This window comes from Euleptes europaea, chromosome 18 (genome assembly GCF_029931775.1).
Source record: "Euleptes europaea isolate rEulEur1 chromosome 18, rEulEur1.hap1, whole genome shotgun sequence".
Classification (NCBI taxonomy): Eukaryota; Metazoa; Chordata; class Lepidosauria; order Squamata; family Sphaerodactylidae; genus Euleptes; species Euleptes europaea.
Genome location: NC_079329.1, coordinates 4,755,987 through 4,774,494, shown reverse-complemented (window position 1 = coordinate 4,774,494; position 18,508 = coordinate 4,755,987). Strand labels below are relative to the sequence as shown.

The 18,508-nt window shown below is 42.6% G+C and overlaps 2 protein-coding genes across 2 annotated transcripts; both read right to left on the bottom strand.

Annotated features, from left to right (window-relative positions):
• Positions 1-19: 19 nt before the first annotated feature.
• LOC130489910 (vomeronasal type-2 receptor 26-like) lies at positions 20-8,963 on the bottom strand. Its single transcript, XM_056863697.1, has 7 exons — positions 8,821-8,963; positions 7,249-7,509; positions 5,173-5,464; positions 3,883-4,694; positions 3,009-3,089; positions 1,803-1,939; positions 20-930 (listed from the first exon to the last, which is right to left on the bottom strand). Exons 1-7 carry the CDS (start codon positions 8,961-8,963, stop codon positions 20-22), a joined length of 2,637 nt encoding a protein of 878 aa, XP_056719675.1.
• Positions 8,964-9,759: 796 nt separating this feature from the next.
• Positions 9,760-15,221, bottom strand: LOC130490096 (vomeronasal type-2 receptor 26-like). Its single transcript, XM_056863894.1, has 4 exons — positions 14,421-15,221; positions 12,642-12,869; positions 11,539-11,665; positions 9,760-10,670 (listed from the first exon to the last, which is right to left on the bottom strand). Exons 1-4 carry the CDS (start codon positions 15,219-15,221, stop codon positions 9,760-9,762), a joined length of 2,067 nt encoding a protein of 688 aa, XP_056719872.1.
• Between the last annotated feature and the right edge of the window lie 3,287 nt (positions 15,222-18,508).

Below are 18,508 nucleotides of genomic sequence, written 5' to 3'. Positions count from 1 at the left end.
AATAAATTCTACAAGGCAGTCAGCTTCTTGATGTTTTCTTCCATATTAGTTGCTCTCTGTTGTTCAGCTCAGGCCGCAGAAGAATAATGAAGCATTTGGGTGAAAAGATACAAGCCAGTAACCCAGCACTAGAGGCCAACATGGAGAAGATCTCCACGGCGACCATGTATTTCCCTTTGGTGCTCAGGTAGGTTGGTACAAAAGACAACCAAACACTACAAAAGATCAGCATGCTGAAGGTGATGAACTTGGCTTCGTTGAAACTATCTGGCAGTTTCCTGGCTAGGAAGGCCACAATCAAGCTGATGAGGGAGAGAAGTCCCATGTAGCCCAGGACAATGTAAAACATCATAACAAAGCCTTCATTGCATTCTAGCACAATCTCTTCCATCTCTGACTCTTTATCTATAGCTGGGAATGGGGGAGATTTGACTATCCACACTGTACAAATGGAGCCTTGAAGAAGGGAACAGGAAAGGACAATGGAGTTGGCCAGTCTTTTGCCCACCCACTTCCTCATGCTGGACCCTGGCTTGGTGGCCATGAAAGCTACACACACAGTGATGGTTTTGGCCAAGACACAAGAAACAGCCACTGAAAAGATGATGCTGAAAGCAGTTTGTCGAATGAAGCAAGTAACCTTGCTAGGCTGCCCGAGAAATAGTAAAGATGATAGGAAGCAGAGTAGGAGGGAGACCAGGAGTGTGTAGGTGATATCCCGGTTGTTTGCTTTGACTATGGGGGTATCACTGTGCTTAATGAAAATTCCAAACACAAAAGCAGTCATCAAGGATAAAGAAAGGGCAACTGAAGCAAAAGTGATCCCTAAGGGATCTTGATATGACAGAAAGCTTATTTTCTTGGGAGTACATTGATCATGGTCCTTATTTGGATATTGATCTTCTGGGCATTTGAAGCAATCATCCATATCTAGAAAAATAAAGCAAAGGAGGGAGATTATTACAAATGTATATGGGACACAGGACCAATTCTTTTCACCATGTTCAGATTGGTTCAAAACGTGAGATGTTCTTCAAATGGATTTTAGCAGCTCTTTCTATGAATGAAAGTGAAAAGGCAACCGAACATATTTTTGTGCTAAAGCTGCTGCTATTACTACTACTACTTTCACTATGTCTAATAATAACAGTAACAATAATAATACATTGTATCTGCTGCATTTGACTAGTTTTTTGTTCCTTGAAGAATTTTTCATTTTTATCTTCCATTGTTTGAAGCATAATGGATTTTGCTTGCTTCTTCATTTCTGTTTATCTATGTCTGCAACATATGCTGGAAAAGCAATTCAGATTCCCCCTCTGTACATTAACAAAGAAATATTTCAAGAACAGGCTGCATACAGTTGCACTGTTTGTTGCATGGAATTGCATCAAAGGATGATCAGGCTTTTGCAGCTGCTTTGGAAATAATACCAAGCACAGGATAAGTATACATCAGAAACCAGCATCTTGAAGCTAATGACAATCAGATTTGTTTTGAAGATATATATCATGCACTTGTAAGTCAGTTCTTAGTTGACGATAGAACTGACTATAGAATTATCAACTAAGAACTGACTTACAAGTGCATGAGTCTCACCTGATTTCTCATTACTAATGGGCACAGTTGAATGTGTGAATGAACATAAGAGTAGATGGAAAATAGTGTTTTTAATTCAACTCCTTCCGAAGATTTAAGATCATATTAATACAGAATGGCTCAGACTACAAGGTTTCAATGCCATGACAGGTGCTCTGGGGTAAGCTAATTAATCCTGAACTCAAAGGCACCACATCACTTGCCTTTCTTGTCTGAAATCTTCCCTTCTGGACATTCCTCACAATCGTAGCAGCAAAATTTCTCCCCTTCTTTCTTTTTCTTCACATTACCAGGGTAGCAGGGGCTATTGCACACAGAGAGGGGCACCGTCTCTCCATAAACATGAACAAATATGAAAGAGTTTCAGACAAGAGGCAATTGACAGTACAGACCTGCTCATCAGCTCATCTTTATTTAGAAAACCTATATGCTGCCTTTCCAGAAACATGCTGAAGGCAGCTCATGAAGCGATAAACTCATAAAACAAACAGCATAAAAGAATCAATAGTTGCCGAGCCATAAGTAGAAACCAGGGTATAAACTCCGCATAAAGCCACATCAACAGCTGAAAGTGATATACATAGAATGGTCCTCAGACTAGAAGCAGAGTATAAAAAAAATTTTTTGGAAAGCTGAATTTCTCAGTTACTATCCTGAGCACAAAAAACAAAAACAAAAAACTCACCATTTTCACCTGTGTTAGAAAATGGTTGGGGAAAAGGATGGTCAAGTGGAAGAAAGGACTTGGGGTCATCCGGGGGGGTCATGGCACTCTGAAAGCAAAGCACCACCACCAAAAAAGCCCTACATTTGCTCACCACCACCATCTCATCTCCGCAGGCAGGGTCACAGAGAACAGGGCTTGAGACAATGATCTTAACAGGTGAGGAGGAGGCAGCTTTTCAAGTACTTAATGCCAATCAATACTTTGAAATGTGCACAGAAGGAAATGGACAGCCCAAAACACAATTTTCAGTCAGCTATTGGAAAAAATTACACATATCAATCAGCAAGATTGTTGATTAATGGTAATCTGACATCACAATTTTGTGCATAGAGAGGACACAATCCCTGTACACGGTGCCCCTAAAAATCAGCCTGGTCACTGTGAGCTGTTGAAATGAAACAAGGTGGGAGGAGCATCTTTCTTTAGCTTTTGAATGTGATGGGAGGCAGTCATTCCATTATAGAGCCTGGTCAATTACCAGAACATCTCTTTGGTCGGCAAACAAAGCTTCTACTACGCTGGTCACTTCTGGGGCCACTGTAAGCAGAGTTAACCCTTCTAAGTCCTTTGATTTCAGTGGGCCTAACTCTGTTTAGGATAGCAATGCTAATTTAATTTCCTCTAATCTGGCGAATGGAGTTCTCTCTGGAGATAACCTGGAATGCACACCTGGTCAAAATGGGATTGCCACACGATCATCTCCTCGTTGATGCTGAAGCCTTCTCCTTTGGAAGCGCTGGGATCCACCCTTCCAATTCTCAGTCTGAGGAAAGAATGGTTTGGGAACGTGACCAGGTTTATGAGGTCAAATCCGCCTTCCATTTCTTTGTTATCATTGAATGATAGCATTTCTCCAGCTGAATTGTTAAATAAAATACCTTGAAGAAATGGGTGGAGCTGGTTGAATTTAAAAAACAACAACAAGAAGAAGAAGATAACATCATATTGGAATATTAATACGTAGATTCCCTAACATCTTTATTAGTCATAGTCATAGTCATTAGTCAATTTCTATGATTCCATCTAGAGACAAGTGCAGGTATTTTGCAGTGGATGACTGCTAGAAAGTTACAGTTAACCTCTTTCATGTTCCAAGTATAACAAGAAAAGGGAACACACACAAAACAACATCAACAGATAATGAGGAAACCACCATTTCAGGTGGTACTCAGGTGGGGCAAAGATGGATATTGTTTCATCTTGTATGAATCTATTCATGACAATAATATCATTTCCCTGTTAGGACTAGGAATGTGCATATCAATAAACTCGAACTGAAAATAAAGCCAAAATTAGTTTTTCAGCAATATTTGGGTTAATTTTCGGCCAAATACAAACACCTAGGAATCCGCCCGACGCAGAATAGGTGAACCAAAAAAACCGAATAGATATTCAGCTTTTTTGGGTTTGGGATATTTGCCTTCTCCAAACAAATTCAGACCCAGTAAATCTGAAATCAAAATTAACCTTTTATTTTTTTGCATAGCCCTAGATAGGGCATTACCTGCCAAGGATGGAGATCTTGAAGTTCAACAGTTTTAGCACCCATCACTGACCTGTGCTTAGATTTAGATGTGTACATGGCATGCAAAGCATGTGCCACAGCATAGACAGCATTATAGATAGTATAGCTGTCGCCAGTCATGTTCATTTCAAAAACAAGTGCAGGGAGGTCTTCCAACCTCTCTTCCCCAGTACATGCCTCCTCAACATTCACTGTTTCCTGGGGATCTGCAAGTGGACAGAAGAAAGCTTGCTCCCAGAATTCCTTGAGGAAATCATCGCCTTGTGCTTGATAGGGGTTCACATTCTGGAGAAATTTCTGGAACCCCGGAATCTCATTTGAATGGACTTTGAAGGAAATGGCACCTTGGAAAAACTGGAAATCGATTCCTCTTTGAAGGCCTGTTGCTGCAAAATCAACCTGGCCTGTCACAATCCACACCTTCCTAAATAATACATTTTCCTTATAATCGGGATTTCCTAGATGCAAAAAAGTGTTGAATGTTATAATAGCTATAAAATCTCCATAGATGATAAAAGTATTGGCTTTGGTATCAACAAAAGGTTTGTATATATTTGAGGAAAATACATGAAGGTCATCCATACTATTCCAGTTGGCATACTTTAGGATTCTTTCTGTGACAGCCAAACAGATTCCAAATTTGGAAAGCAATGGTTCTATGGTCTTTAGGAAATGTTCTCCACTCTCATTGCCCACAGCTAAGAGCCCAATCCATGTCCATCCAAAATGGAGAAGCAACTGGATAATCCCCATATATTGATGGGATTCATTAGGGACCATGCGGTAAAAGGAAGGGAACTTTGTCACATCTGTCAACTTAGAGGCAAAGGATCCATATGTGAGCTAGGAATAAATATACAAAAAATGTAGAGAGCAGTTAGGCAAATGGATCTGAATTTGTTGGTAGAATATATATAGTTCCAGGTGCAATCTATGACATCTCCACTTAAAACTTGGAAGAAGAAGAAGAAGAAGAAGAAGAAGAAGAAGAAGAAGAAGAAGAAGAAGAAGAAGAAGAAGAAGAAGAAGAAGAAGAAGAGTTGGGTTTTATATGCTGATGTTATCTATCACTTAAGGAAGAATCAAACTGGCTTGCAATTACCTTCCCTTCCCCTCTTCACAACAGATACCCTGTGAGGTAGGTGGTAATGAGAGAGTGTGACTAGCCCAAGGTCACCCAGCTGGCTTCAACTATAGGAGTGGGGAAACAAATCCAGTTCACCAGATTAGCCTCTTTCAAAACTACTAAACCACACACAGAATGGCAGGAATATAAGTTGTAAAATTATTCATGTCTCAGCACATACAGTACATATAGTACCTGCGGAGTCTTGTAAAGTTCTAAGATGTCTGCCATGCGAAAGGAGGTATCGAAGCCAAGTCCCCCAATAGCGGCCATGAGGTTTTTCTGGGTGTCACATTTGTAGTTGGGGACAAACCTCTGTGATTTGAAGAGGAGGTCTAGAGTTGTACGATATGTCAACCTCGCATCGTTGTAGCTGTCATAAATGTGCGACCCAAGAGTGACATTGAGCAGGATCTTGGGATTCTCATTGATCTCATTGATGGCAAAGAGAAAAGCAAGGATGTGCTGGTAGAACTTGGTCACCATGCTGTAAAGAGAGTTAAATGCTATTGAATGGAAATATTGTACATTGTAGCAAGGCTTTATACTATAATGCTTGTCACTTCTGGCTCTGATGTAATTGCCCAAGCAAAGAAATGTGCTTTCTTTATAACGGGGCCTGGAACCTTTTTCTTGCCAAGGGCCATTTGTATATTTATAACATCATTCGAGGGCCATACCAGGCTTAGATCTCCCAGCGGGGGTGGGGGGGTGGGGGAGAGGCTAGGGTTGTGAGGTCTCCCGCCACCACCTGGATGTTGGCAACCCCAAGAGACACTATGCTGAGAAGGAAGGAAGGAAGGAAGGAAGGGGAGGGAGGGAGGGAGGGAGGGAGGGAAGGAAGGAAGGAAGGAAGGAAGGAAGGAAGGAAGGAAAGAAAGAAAGAAAGAAAGAAAGAAAGAAAGAAAGAAAGAAAGAAAGAAAGAAAGAAAGAAAGAAAGAAAGAAAGAAAGAAAGAAAGAAAGAGAGAAAGAGAGAAAGAAAGAAAGAAAGAAAGAAAGAGAGAGAGAGAGAGAGAGAGAGAGGGGTGGAGGGGTTTCCAGCTTCCCCCTGCCCTCACACACACACACATGCAAGCAAGCCCCCGGCCTCAGGAGTGGCTGGGAGCCATTGGGGAGAAGCCTTTGCAGCTTACACACACACACACATACGTGGGGGGCCGTGCGGCAGCAATGGCAGCAGCTTCCGTGGGAGAGTCCGCGAGCCGCATCCAATGATTTCGCGTGCCATAAACGGCTGGAAGTCCCCCCTCCCCTGCTTTATAATATTTCAAAGTTAATGGGGAAGGGCTGTGGCTCAGTGGTAGAGAATCTGCTTGGCATGCAGAAGGTCCCAGGATCAATCCCTGGAATCTCCAGTTAAAAGGACCAGGCATGTAGGTAATGTGAAAGACGTCTGCCTGAGACCCGTGAGAGCCGCTGCTGGTCTGAATAGAGTATACTGACTTTGATGGACCAATGGTCTGTTTCAGTATATGGCAGCTTCATGGGTTCATGTGTTCCCCTACAGCTCACATAATATGGATGATGACCAAAATTGCCAGTACCTGTGCTATTCACACATATGATATGATCAATATTTGAGTCAGGTAGCATCATACAGAACAACACAGTTTTCCAGGGCTTAAACTTTCATAAGTCAAAGCTCATTTTGTGAAGTACCTCGATACATGTTATGTTTCATTTGTTCTATTTCAGGGTTGAGTTTCCTCCCATAAGCATCTAAATGTTAAATCTCTGGATGAAGCAGTGGAAGCATCCAGACTAAATTTCCCAGTGGCAGAATGAATCTTTCCTGCTTCCCCAGTCTCACTGTAGTCCACTGGTGACCATGAAATCCTGGAGGGCAGGGGACCTGAAGACTTACTTGAGTGGGGCCTGCAGAGGGAAGGGGAAATCAGTGGAGATGGCCAGTGGAGTGCACACTTATGAACAAATAAAAATCTTGTAGTCAACAGGTTGCTCTTTGACACACATCATCTGCTAAGGTGTATTTTGAACATTTGGAACCCTTTGTGGAATAAACAACACGGATCTCTTCCTACTCTTACCATCACCTGTCCTTTAGAAGAAGAAAAATACAGTCATTGGAGAATGAATCCAATAACCAATGCAAATAGAAAAGAATATACAAGATTCGAACCAATGCTGACGAAGGAGAAGTCTGATGAAGGAGCCCTGCTAATTCTGTTTTGAGCTTTCTGTCACTTTGGCAAACACAGATCACTATTTGGGCAATTGCTCAGGAGGTGGCAATTGAAAAATAGCTTACTCTGGAACTTCAAACGAGTTTGATGAAGGATGTTCCTGGAAAGTGAATTCATAAAATGTGTAAATGATCTGAGAAGCAATCCCACCAATGAGAAGGTCCCCTGACTGGTACCGTTCATGTGGAACAGGGAGAGGATCATTGGCAGGACACTTAAAGGCACCTACTTCACATGCCACCAGAAGCAGGAGAGATAGCAGCACCACTTGCCTCCCCATCCTCAGAGCGAAGCTTCTGTCCAGGCACAGGATCTCCTGTGCCGGACTACAGCATAACAGGCAGCTTTGGATGATGGTTGCCTGATGCTGTACTAAAAGAGAAGCATGTTCATGTTAACGCCACACTCCACGCAGAGAGTGCCTTGAATGCTAGCAGAGATGGCACACAGTCTGGTTTCCAAGTGAGTTTATCACAGCAAAATCGAACACACAACAATCAGTGATCAAAGTGACGGAGTCCTGCCTGCCTTTTCCCTCCTCCCCCAGCTCTAAGCAGCACAGCGGGATTTTATAATTTCATTCAGACATCTTTGCTGATTTTTATCTAGCACTTGTTGATTATTATGGCACTGCCAAGGAAGGAAATTACATGATCTGAACAATTCAACGGGGAGATAATTATCTCTACAGAGTCTGAGGGCTGACTGGCAGCAGAGCTAGCAAACATGTTCCACCCCATCTGACCACTAGCCTCCTGTGGTCCTAAGTGGAACATGCAACAGATGTTTTCCTGATTTCTCTGGGGAGAAAAAAATAACAGGGAAGTCAGGCTAGTTCCTTGATAGGGGACATGGTAAAGTGTTTCATGGTAAAGTGGAGAGCCAGAGTGGTGTAGTGGTTAAGAGCAGTGGTTAGGAGCAGTGGACTCTAATCTGGAGTACCAGGTTGGTTTCCCCACTCCTCCACATGAAGCCAGCTGGGTGTCCTTGGGTTAGTCGCAGCTCTCTTAGAGCTCTCTCAGTCCCACCTACCTAACAGGGTGTCTGTCGTGGGGAGGGGAAGAGGAGGTGGTTATAAGCCAGTTTGATTCTTCCTTAAGTGGTAGAGAAAGCAGGCATAAAAAAGCTCTTCTTCTTCTTCATGACTCTGTAAAGTAAAAGCTTTCTGAAGAACTGAGCTGTGACTCACCAAAGCTCATACCCTACCAGAAATTTTGATAGTCTGTAAGGTGCTACTGGACACTTGCTGTTTTCTACTAAAAGCTTTCTGGTTAGTTAGTCCTGCATAGAACTTCCTTCTAGTTAAGTCTACTGGTAGGTGACATTTTAGCTAAGTAAATGCATCTCTCATGAACCAGTCCTATCCTTTCCATGGTCTTGGTGGCTCATTGAAGATTTTAGGCAATGTACCAGAATAGAGGTTTTGGTTAGGGTTTTAGTTAGGTTTTAGTTAGTTAGGCCTAATTATGTTAGGCCCAGTCACACTTATGCGTCACAACCACTGCAGACCGTAGGGTAATATAGGACATATACTGTAGCTATGGAATCGACATATTTGGTAATACTTTTTCCAATAATAATTCATTAAACAGAAGATGTTATTACAGCCCATTCTTGAGCCGCACTGGCGGCTCTACCCAAAGGCCATTGGAGGCTGATTAAGGCCTCCATCAGTGCAGGGGCCCACAACGGCAGTGCTGGGCCCTGATGCAGCCACAGCCACAGCCTCCTGCCGGACTCTGGCTGCCGGCACAGGCCACAGCGGCGAGCCGGGAGGCATTCCGGCACCCCGGGAGGCGTTCCTGGGGTGTTCTGGCACCGGCTGGGGGGCGGGGCCAACTTTAGTCAGCCTCCCGAGCCATTTCGGCTCTTTTTTATTTTTGCCAAGATATGCCAGCTTTTTGCTGGGGTATTTCCCTTGCAACCCTCATAGGGTTTTTGCAACCCTCATAGGGTTGCACGGGTTTTTGGTGCCGAAACCTCCTTAGGAGGCAACGCTGCTGGGTTGCCTCCTAAGCCAACACGGACATTCCTCTCAGGAATGCGCTGTTAGTCAAGAAAGTTAAACAGGTTGAACTACTAAATGTCCTCTATACACAAACCGAATTCACTACCTGATTTCAATCTTTAATCAGTAAATGTCAATATACAAGATACACAATTCCAATTACTGTTAAGAAAAATCCCATTATATGGTAGTTGGACATGTTGCAGTCATTGTGGAAATGGGGTATTGTCTGAAATAGACAATTTAAGTACAGTAATCGAAACAAACATTTCCCTGATCATTCTTGATATAATCACAGGTTCAACATTTTTAATTCATAAACATTTTTACATATTGGTTTTGAATCCCAACATGAGCCCCCAAGAACACAAAAGCAGACAAATGATATTGAACCACAGGATAATCAAGTTGGCCATACAGGCCATCTAGCCCAACCCCTGCTCAGCCTAGAGCATCTCTGACAAGTGTTTCTCCAGCCGCTGCTTGAAGACTGTCAAGCTGATTCTCAGACAAGTTGCACCGTCGCCATTCTGCAGACACCACAAAATTAATAAATTCTACAAGGCAGTCAGATTCTTGATGTTTTCTTCCATATTAGTTGCTCTCTGTTGTTCAGCTCAGGCCGCAGAAGAATAATGAAGCATTTGGGTGAAAAGATACAAGCCAGTAACCCAACACTAGAGGCCAACATGGAGAAGGTCTCCACGGCGACCATGTATTTCCCTTTGGTGCTCAGGTAGGTTGGTACAAAAGACAACCAAACACTACAAAAGATCAGCATGCTGAAGGTGATGAACTTGGCTTCGTTGAAACTATCTGGCAGTTTCCTGGCTAGGAAGGCCACAATCAAGCTGATGAGGGAGAGAAGTCCCATGTAGCCCAGGACAATGTAAAACATCATAACAGAGCCTTCATTGCATTCTAGCACAATCTCTTCCATCACTGAGTCTTTATCTATAGCTGGGAATGGGGGAGATTTGACTATACACACTGTACAAATGGCGCCTTGAAGAAGGGAACAGGAAAGGACAATGGAGTTGGCCAGTCTTTTGCCCACCCACTTCCTCATGCTGGACCCTGGCTTGGTGGCCATGAAAGCTACACACACAGTGACGGTTTTGGCCAAGACACAAGAAACAGCCACTGAGAAGATGATGCTGAAAGCAGTTTGTCGAAGGAAGCAAGTAACCTTGCTAGGCTGCCCGACAAATAGTAAAGATGAAAGGAAGCAGAGTAGGAGGGAGACCAGGAGTGTGTAGGTGATATCCCGGTTGTTTGCTTTGACTATGGGGGTATCCCTGTGTTTAATGAAAATTCCAAACACCAAAGCAGTCATCAAGGATGAAGAAAGGGCAACTGAAGCAAAAGTGATCCCTAAGGGATCTTGATATGACAGAAAGCTTATTTTCTTGGGAATACATTGATCATGGTCCTTATTTGGATATTGATCTTCTGGGCATTTGAAGCAATCATCCATATCTAGAAAAATAAAGCAAAGGAGGGAGATTATTACAAATGTATATGGGACACAGGACCATTTATTTTCACCATGTTCAGATTGGTTCAAAACGTGAGATGTTCTTCAAATGGATTTTAGCAGCTCTTTCTATGAATGAAAGTGAAAAGGCAACCGAACATATTTTTGTGCTAAAGCTGCTGCTATTACTACTACTACTTTCACTATGTCTAATAATAATAACAGTAACAATAATAATGCATTGTATCTGCTGCATTTGACTAGTTTTTTGTTCCTTGAAGAATTTTTCATTTTTATCTTCCATTGTTTGAAACATAATGGATTTTGCTTGCTTCTTCATTTCTGTTTATCTATGGCTGCAACATATGCTGGAAAAGCAATTCAGATTCCCCCTCTGTACATTAACAAAGAAATATTTCAAGAACAGGCTGCATTCAGTTGCATTGTTTGTTGCATGGAATTGCATCAAAGGATGATCAGGCTGTTGCAGCTGCTTTGGAAATAATACCAAGTGCAGGATAAGTCTACATCAGAAACCAGCATCTTGAAGCTAATGACAATCAGATTTGTTTTGAAGATATATATCATGCACTTGTAAGTCAGTTCTTAGCTGACGATAGAACTGACTATAGAATTTCAACTAAGAACTGACTTACAAGTGCATGAGTCTCACCTGATTTCTCATTACTAATGGGCACAGCTGAATGTGTGAATGAACATAAGCGGAAAATAGTGTTTTTAATTCAGCTCCTTCCAAAGATTTAAGATCATATTAATACAGATTGGCTCAGACTACAAGGTTTCAATGCCATGACAGGTGCTCTGGGGTAAGTTAATTAATCCTGAACTCAAAGGCACCACATCACTTGCCTTTCTTGTCTGAAATCTTCCCTTCTGGACATTCCTCACAATCGTAGCAGCAAAATTTCTCCCCTTCTTTCTTCTTTTTCAAATTACCAGGGTAGCAGGGGCTATTGCATACAGAGAGGGGCACCGTCTCTTCATAAACATGAAACAAATGAAGGCGTTTCAGATGACAGGCAATGCACAGTACAGAACTGCTCATCAGCTGAGTATAAATTTTAATTTAGAAAACTAATATGCTGCCTTTCTACAAACATGCTGAAGGCAGCTCACAAAGTAAAACGATAAGCTCCTAAAAAGAACAGCATAAAAGGATCAATAGTTGCCAAGCCATAAAAACAAACCAGGGCATAAACGCTACATAAAACTACATCAACCACTGCAAGTGATATACATAAAACAGTCCTCACACTAGAAGCAGAGCATAAAAACAACCACTTTAGATGGCCAAATTTATCAGCTGCTATCCTGAGTAAAAAAAAATATTTTCATCTGTGTTAGGAAATGGATGGGGAAAATACTGGCCAAGTGAGAGAAAGGACCAGGGATCATCAAGGAGGTTGATGCCACTCCAAAGGCAAGACACCACCACCACCTCATCTCGGCAGGCAGGGTCACAGAGAACAGGGCTTGAAACAAGGATCTTAACAGGTGAGGAGGAGGTGAACAGCTCTTCAAGTACCCAATGCCTATCCACCTTTAAAGAACCAGCACTTTGAAATGTGCCCAGAAAGAAGTGGCCAGCCAAAAATAAATCTTTCAGCACAGGGGGGATACCATCCCTGTACACGGTGCCCCCCAAAAAGTGTGCCTTGATCACTGTGAGCTGTTGAAATGAAACAAGGTGGGAGAGCATCTTTCTTTAGCTTTTAAATGTGATGGGAGGCCGTCATTCCATTATAGATCCTGGTCAATTACCAGAACATCTCTTTGGTCAGCAAACAAAACTTCTAGCGTGCTGGTCACTTCTGGGGCCACTGTGAGCAGAGTTAACCCTTCTAAGCCCTTTGATTTCAGTGGGTCTAACTCTGTTTAGGATTGCACCGCTAGTCTATTTTCCTCTCATCTGGAGAATGGAGTTATCTCCAGAGACAACCTGGAATCCACACCTGGTCAAAATGGGTTTGCCACACGATCATCTCCTCATTGATGCTGAAGCCTTCTCCTTTGGAAGCACTGGGATCCACCCTTCCAACTCTCAGTCTGAGGAAAGAACAGTTTGAGAACGTGACCAGGTTTATGAGGTCAAATCCACCTTCCATTTCCTTGTTATCATTGAATGATAGCATTTCTCCAGCTGAATTGTTAACCAAAATATCTTGAAGAAATGGGTGGAGCTGGTTGAATTTAAAAAACAACAACAAGAAGAAGATAACATCATATTGGATTATTCATACTTAGATTCCCTAACACCTTCATTGGTGATGGCCTTTGATATGATTCTATCTAGACACTCGTACAGGCATTTTGCAGTGGATGACTGCTAGAAAGTTTTAGCTAACCTCCTTCATGTTCCAAGTATAACAAGTAAAGGGAACACATAGAAAACAACATCAACAGATAATGAGGAAACCACCATTTGAGGTAGTACTCAAGTGGGGCAAAGATGGATATTGTTTCATCTTGTACTAATCTATTCATAACAATAATATCATTTCCCTGTTAGGACTAGGAATGGGCATATCAATGAACCCGAACTGAAAATAAACCCAAATATTAGTTGTTTCAGCAATATTTAGATTTATTTTCAGCCAGATACCAACACCTGGGAATTTGCCCAAACCCAAATAGGCAATCCTCAAAAAGCTGAATAGATATTTAGCTTTTTCAAATTTTGGATATTCCCCTTTGCTCAGATGCACAACTGTGCCTTCTCCCATGTTTCTATCTTTGACTGGTTTTGTTAGTACCCCATAGCTGGGCCCTTTTGAGGTAGGGGTTGTGTTTTCAGAGACAACTTGGTCTGACCAACCTTCCAGGTATATAATCAAACAGAAGCCTAGTCTGTTTAGCAGAAGAGTCATTTAAAAGATGGGCCTCACCCAGTCCCATCCGGAGGGATATACCCTCCAACTAAAAGCATGGCTTTTAACAGCTGCTGATCAGGCTTCTGAAGAAGACTCCCTCACCCACGTGGATGAGCAATCTCTTTCAGATGAATCACCTTGGTAGAGACTTTGTCTGGTTCTGATATCACCCCCCCTCCACGAAAACCTCAAGGTTGCCCTGAGTATTGGCTTCATTTCCCCACACTGTGAGCATCTCTTGAAATCATATTTTTGATGGCTACAATAAAGGACTGTTCGTAGGAAGACATTTGCCACCAAAAGAAATGTTTTCCGTGCCTTATTTTTATTGCATTTAAGCCATTTTCCTCAGTTTGGAAGCTAATTTGCATGGACATCATGCAACGTGATCAGATACAAACAATGCCTTTAAATGCTGAGGCGCCAGCCTAACCAATCAGCCTAACCAATCTTTCCACTAGTCCTCAGACACACTACCTTCTGAACTTGAAAAATGACAGATTGGCTCTCACAAATGCCTGGAGGATGGGGGCAACCCCTTTGTGGGCCCATAAAATTGGACCCCCAATCCCAAATTTATCCAAACACTGGTGTCCATCTAAGGAGAGTCCCTTGCAGTTATGCTGCAAATTTGGTGACTCTACCTCAAAAATTGCCGCCTCTGGAGCCTCAAAAATAAATTCCATAGACTACAATGGACCTGGTTTTTTTCGGTAAACCCAGAAATAAAGCTCAATAAGCATTTACCAGTATGGATATTCAGTTTATTTCATGGTTAGCAAAAAAATTCAGGACTAATACACCCGAAATTGAAATTTACCTTTTTTATTTTATTTTACACAGCACTAGTTAGGTCATTACCTGCCAAGGATGGAGATCTTGAAGTTCAACAGATTTAGCCCCCATCGTTGACCTGTGCTTAGATTTAGATATGTACATGGCATGCAAAGCATGTGCCACAGCATAGACAGCATTATAGATACTGTAGCTGTCACCAGTCATGTGCATTTCAAAAACAAGGGCAGGGAGGTCTTCCAACCTCTCTTCCCCAGTACATGCCTCCTCAACATTCACTGGTTGCTGGGGATCTGCAAGTGGACAAAAGAAAGCTTGCTCCCAGAATTCCTTGAGAAAATCATCGCCTTGTGCTCGATAAGGGCTCACATTCTGTAGAAATTTCTGGAACTCCGGAATCTCATTGGAATGGACTGTGAAGGAAATGGCACCTTGGAAAAACTGAAAATTGACTCCTCTTTGAAGGCCTGATGCTGCAAAATCAATCTGGCCTGTCATAATCCATACCTTTCTCAATAATACATTTTCCTCATGGTCAGAATTTCCTAGATGCACCAAAGTGTTGAATGTTATAATAGCCCAAGAATCTCCATAGATGATAAATGTATTGGCTTTGGTATCTACAAAAAGTGTATTTATATTTGAGAAAAAACCATGAAGGTCATCCACACTATTCCAATTTGCTTGCTTTAGGATTCTCTTTGTGACAGCCAAACAGATTTCATATTTGGAAAGCAATGGTTCCATCGTCTTTAGGAAACGTTCTCCACTCTCATCATCCACAGCTAAGAGCCCAACCCACGTCCATCCAAAGTGGAGAAGCAACTGGATAATTCCCATATATTGATGGGATTCATTAGGCACCATGCGGTAAAAGGAAGGGAACTTTGTCAGATCCATTTCCTCAGTGGCAAAGGAACCATATGTGAGCTAAGAAGAAATATACAAAAAAAAAATTAGAGTGGAGCAAAGAGAAGGGATATCAATTCATTGGTAGTGTGCAATCTATGACATCTCCCCTTAAAAGTTGTAAGGTAAAAGGACATTTCTGAGTCTGAGACTCTTGATATCCAATGCCAGTAATGGTAATAGTAATAGCTAGATGGACCAGTGGTTTGACTGGGTACATATGGGGAATTTCAGAGAAACAAATTTCCCTCCCCATAAAAACAGTTGTAGACAATACCTAGATTGACGAGTGGTCTGAATTGGTCCATACACTGACTGCTTGATTGGGCCTGTTTATGGAGTTAATATTATTATTGAGAAAAATTTCAGTTTCTGCCAAATTTAGGGTAAATCATGGGACAGAAATCTGTTGAAAACATTACAGCTATCCTGTATATTCCTGCCCTCCCAACTCATTTTAGAAGAAACCTTCCCGCTTAGTGTTCTTTGTTTCAATGAAGGTCCTACCTCCTTCAAAACTACAGAACCACACAGAGAATAGCAATAATATGAGTTGTGAAATTATTCATGTCTCAGCACATACGTGTAGTACCTGTGGAGTCTTGTAAAGACCTAAGAAGTCTGCCATGCGGAAGGAAGTCTCGAAGCCAAGTCCCCCAATAGCAGCTATGAGGTTTTTCTGGGTGTCACATTTGTAGTTGGGGACAAATCTCTGTGATTTGAAGAGGAGGTCTAGAGTGATACGGTAAGTCAACCTCACATCATTGTAGCTATCATAAATGTGAGACCCAAGAGTGACATTGGGCAGGATCTTTGGATTCTCATTGATCTCATTGATGGCAAAATCCAAAGCAAGGATGTGCTGGTAGAACTTGTCATCATTCTGTAAAGAGAGATACGTTTTATTGAATGGAAATATTCTACAATGCATCAAGCCTATGTGCTATCTTTATAATATTTCAAAGTTACTGAGCATCTTCCCCTTCAGCTCACATAATATGTATGATGACTAAAATTGCTAGTATCTGTGTCATTCCTACATATGATATTATCAAAATTTGAGTCAAGTAGCATCTTATACAATTTGAGTCCAGTAGCATCAACACAATTTCCAAGGGCATAAGCTTTCATGAGTCAAAGCTTATTTTGTGAAGTAGCTCAGTATATGCTATGTTTCATTGGTTATATTTCAGGGTTGAGGTTCCCCCTCTAAGCATCTAGATGTCAATTCTCTGGCTGGAGCAGTGGAAACATCTTGGGTTGGATCTAGACTAAGTTTTCCGGTGTCAGAATGGAATTTTCCTGCTTCCCCAGTCCCGCTGTAGTCCACTGGTGTCCATAAAATCCTGGAGGATAGGGGACCCTGAATAATTATTTGAGTGGGGTCTGCAGTGGATGCATTTTTGAGCTTTCTGTCACTTTGGCAAACAGAGATTACAATCTGGACAATTTCCCAGGATGTAGGATGGGAAAAACAGCTTACTCTGGAACTTCAAACAAGTTTGATGAAGGATGTTCCTGGAAAGTGAATCCATAAAATGTGTAAATGATCTGAGAAGCAATCCCACCAATGAGAAGGTTCCCTGACTGGTACCGTTCATGTGGAACTGGGAGAGGATCATTGGCAGGGCACTTAAAGGCTCCTACTTTGCATGCCACTGGAAGCAGGAGAGATAGTAGCACCACTTGCCTCCCCATCCTCAGAGCAAAGCTTCTGACCAGGCACTGGATCTCCTGAGCCGAACTACAGCATAACAGGCAGCTTTGGATGATGGTTGCCTGATGCTTTACTGAAAGGGAAGCATATTCATGTTAAAGCCACACTCCATGCAGATACAAAGGTGTCCCTTGAATGCTAGCAGAGATGGCACACTGGTTTCCAGGCGAGTTTATCACAGCAAAATCGAACACACAAAAGTGATCAAAGTGATGGAGTCCTGCCTGCCTTTTTCCTCCTCCCCCAGCTCTAAGCGGCACAGCGGGATTTTATAATTTCATTCACTCATCTTTGCTGATTTTTCTCTAGTGCCTGCTGATTATCATGGCCCTTGGCCAAGGAAGGAAATTACATGATTTCGACAATTCAGCAGAGAGATAATTAACTCTGCAGAGTTTGAGCTCTGACTGGCAGCAAACATGAACCACCCCATCTGGCCTCTATCCTCCTGAGGCCCTAAGTGGAACAGTATAAAACAGATGTATTCCAGATTTCCCTGAGGAGAAAAAATTAACAGGGAAGTCAACTCTGTAAAATAAAAGCTTTCTGAAGAAGTGAGCTGTGACTCACGAAAGCTCATACCCTACCAGAAATTTTGGTTAGTCTTTGTGACACTATGGGCAAATGGCCCCGCAAGAAACAGAAGGAAGGAAATACATGAGCACACAACAACCTGGGACAACAAAGGCCACAACTTAATTGGTTATAATTAGGGCACGGATCCAGGCATTGGGTGACCACCCACCTGTTAGGGTAGCAACCGGAGAGGCCAATCAGTGGTACCACTAGAACATAAATCTCTGAGTGTTTCTTATGCCACCTGGGAGTGGAGCTCCATGACAGTCCCTCAGCTGGGCATCCATGATAGGACTCCATCCCAAGACACCTCTTTGGGGTCCGCAGATGGGAAGAGGCAGGCACAGAGGCACATCTTCCCCAAATTGGAACTGTCCCAATGCCAAAAACCACCTAAACTGTGATAAAAGTAAACAGAACAATCCATAAAAAACAGAGGGAGAGTGGGCAGGTTCCGATGTCACCAGTGAACATGCTGAGCAGCCGTGTGAGGAGCCTTTAAATAGGCACACGGGGTGGGGCAACGCAGGGGTACCTGCATCATTCACCCATGCACTTCCCTGAGGAGCAGCCCCACCCACCCCCACAGCAATAGGCTGCATGACAAGAGGGGTAGGCACGAACCAGCTGGCAAGGCTGCCAGGCAAAGCAAGAGTGGCCAGAGCCACCAACTCATGGAAAAGCTCTGTTTCAGGGCGGAGCCACAGCCCAAGTGCCACAATGGGCTGCCCCAGTGAGTTCACGGCCATGTGCTTTAAGGTGCTACTAGACTTGTGCTCTTTTCTACTCAAACCTTTCTGATTAGTTAGTCCTGCATAGAACTGCCTTCTAGTTAAGTCTACTGGTAGATGACATTTTAGCAAAGTCAGTGCGTCTCTCGTGAGCCACATCTGTCTATTCCTATGGTCTTGCTGGCTCATTGAAGATTTTAGGTGGCATGCCAGAACAGAGG

Excerpts from the sequence above, each read along its gene's own strand:
- LOC130489910 (XM_056863697.1), bottom strand. The coding sequence starts at position 8,963 with ATGCCTCCCGGCTCGCCGCTGTGGCCTGTGCCGGCAGCCAGAGTCCGG. Across the intron at positions 5,465-7,248 it reads AACTCGTTTGAAGTTCCAGA|CATGGTGACCAAGTTCTACC; the intron begins GTAAGCTATTTT and ends CTCTCTTTACAG. Across the intron at positions 4,695-5,172 it reads AACTTTACAAGACTCCGCAG|CTCACATATGGATCCTTTGC; the intron begins GTACTATATGTA and ends ATTTATTCCTAG.
- LOC130490096 (XM_056863894.1), bottom strand. The coding sequence starts at position 15,221 with ATGGTGCCTAATGAATCCCATCAATATATGGGAATTATCCAGTTGCTT. Across the intron at positions 12,870-14,420 it reads AAGATCTCCATCCTTGGCAG|CTCCACCCATTTCTTCAAGA; the intron begins GTAATGACCTAA and ends AAATTCAACCAG. Across the intron at positions 11,666-12,641 it reads GGCAAACCCATTTTGACCAG|ACGGTGCCCCTCTCTGTATG; the intron begins GTGTGGATTCCA and ends GTTTATGAAGAG.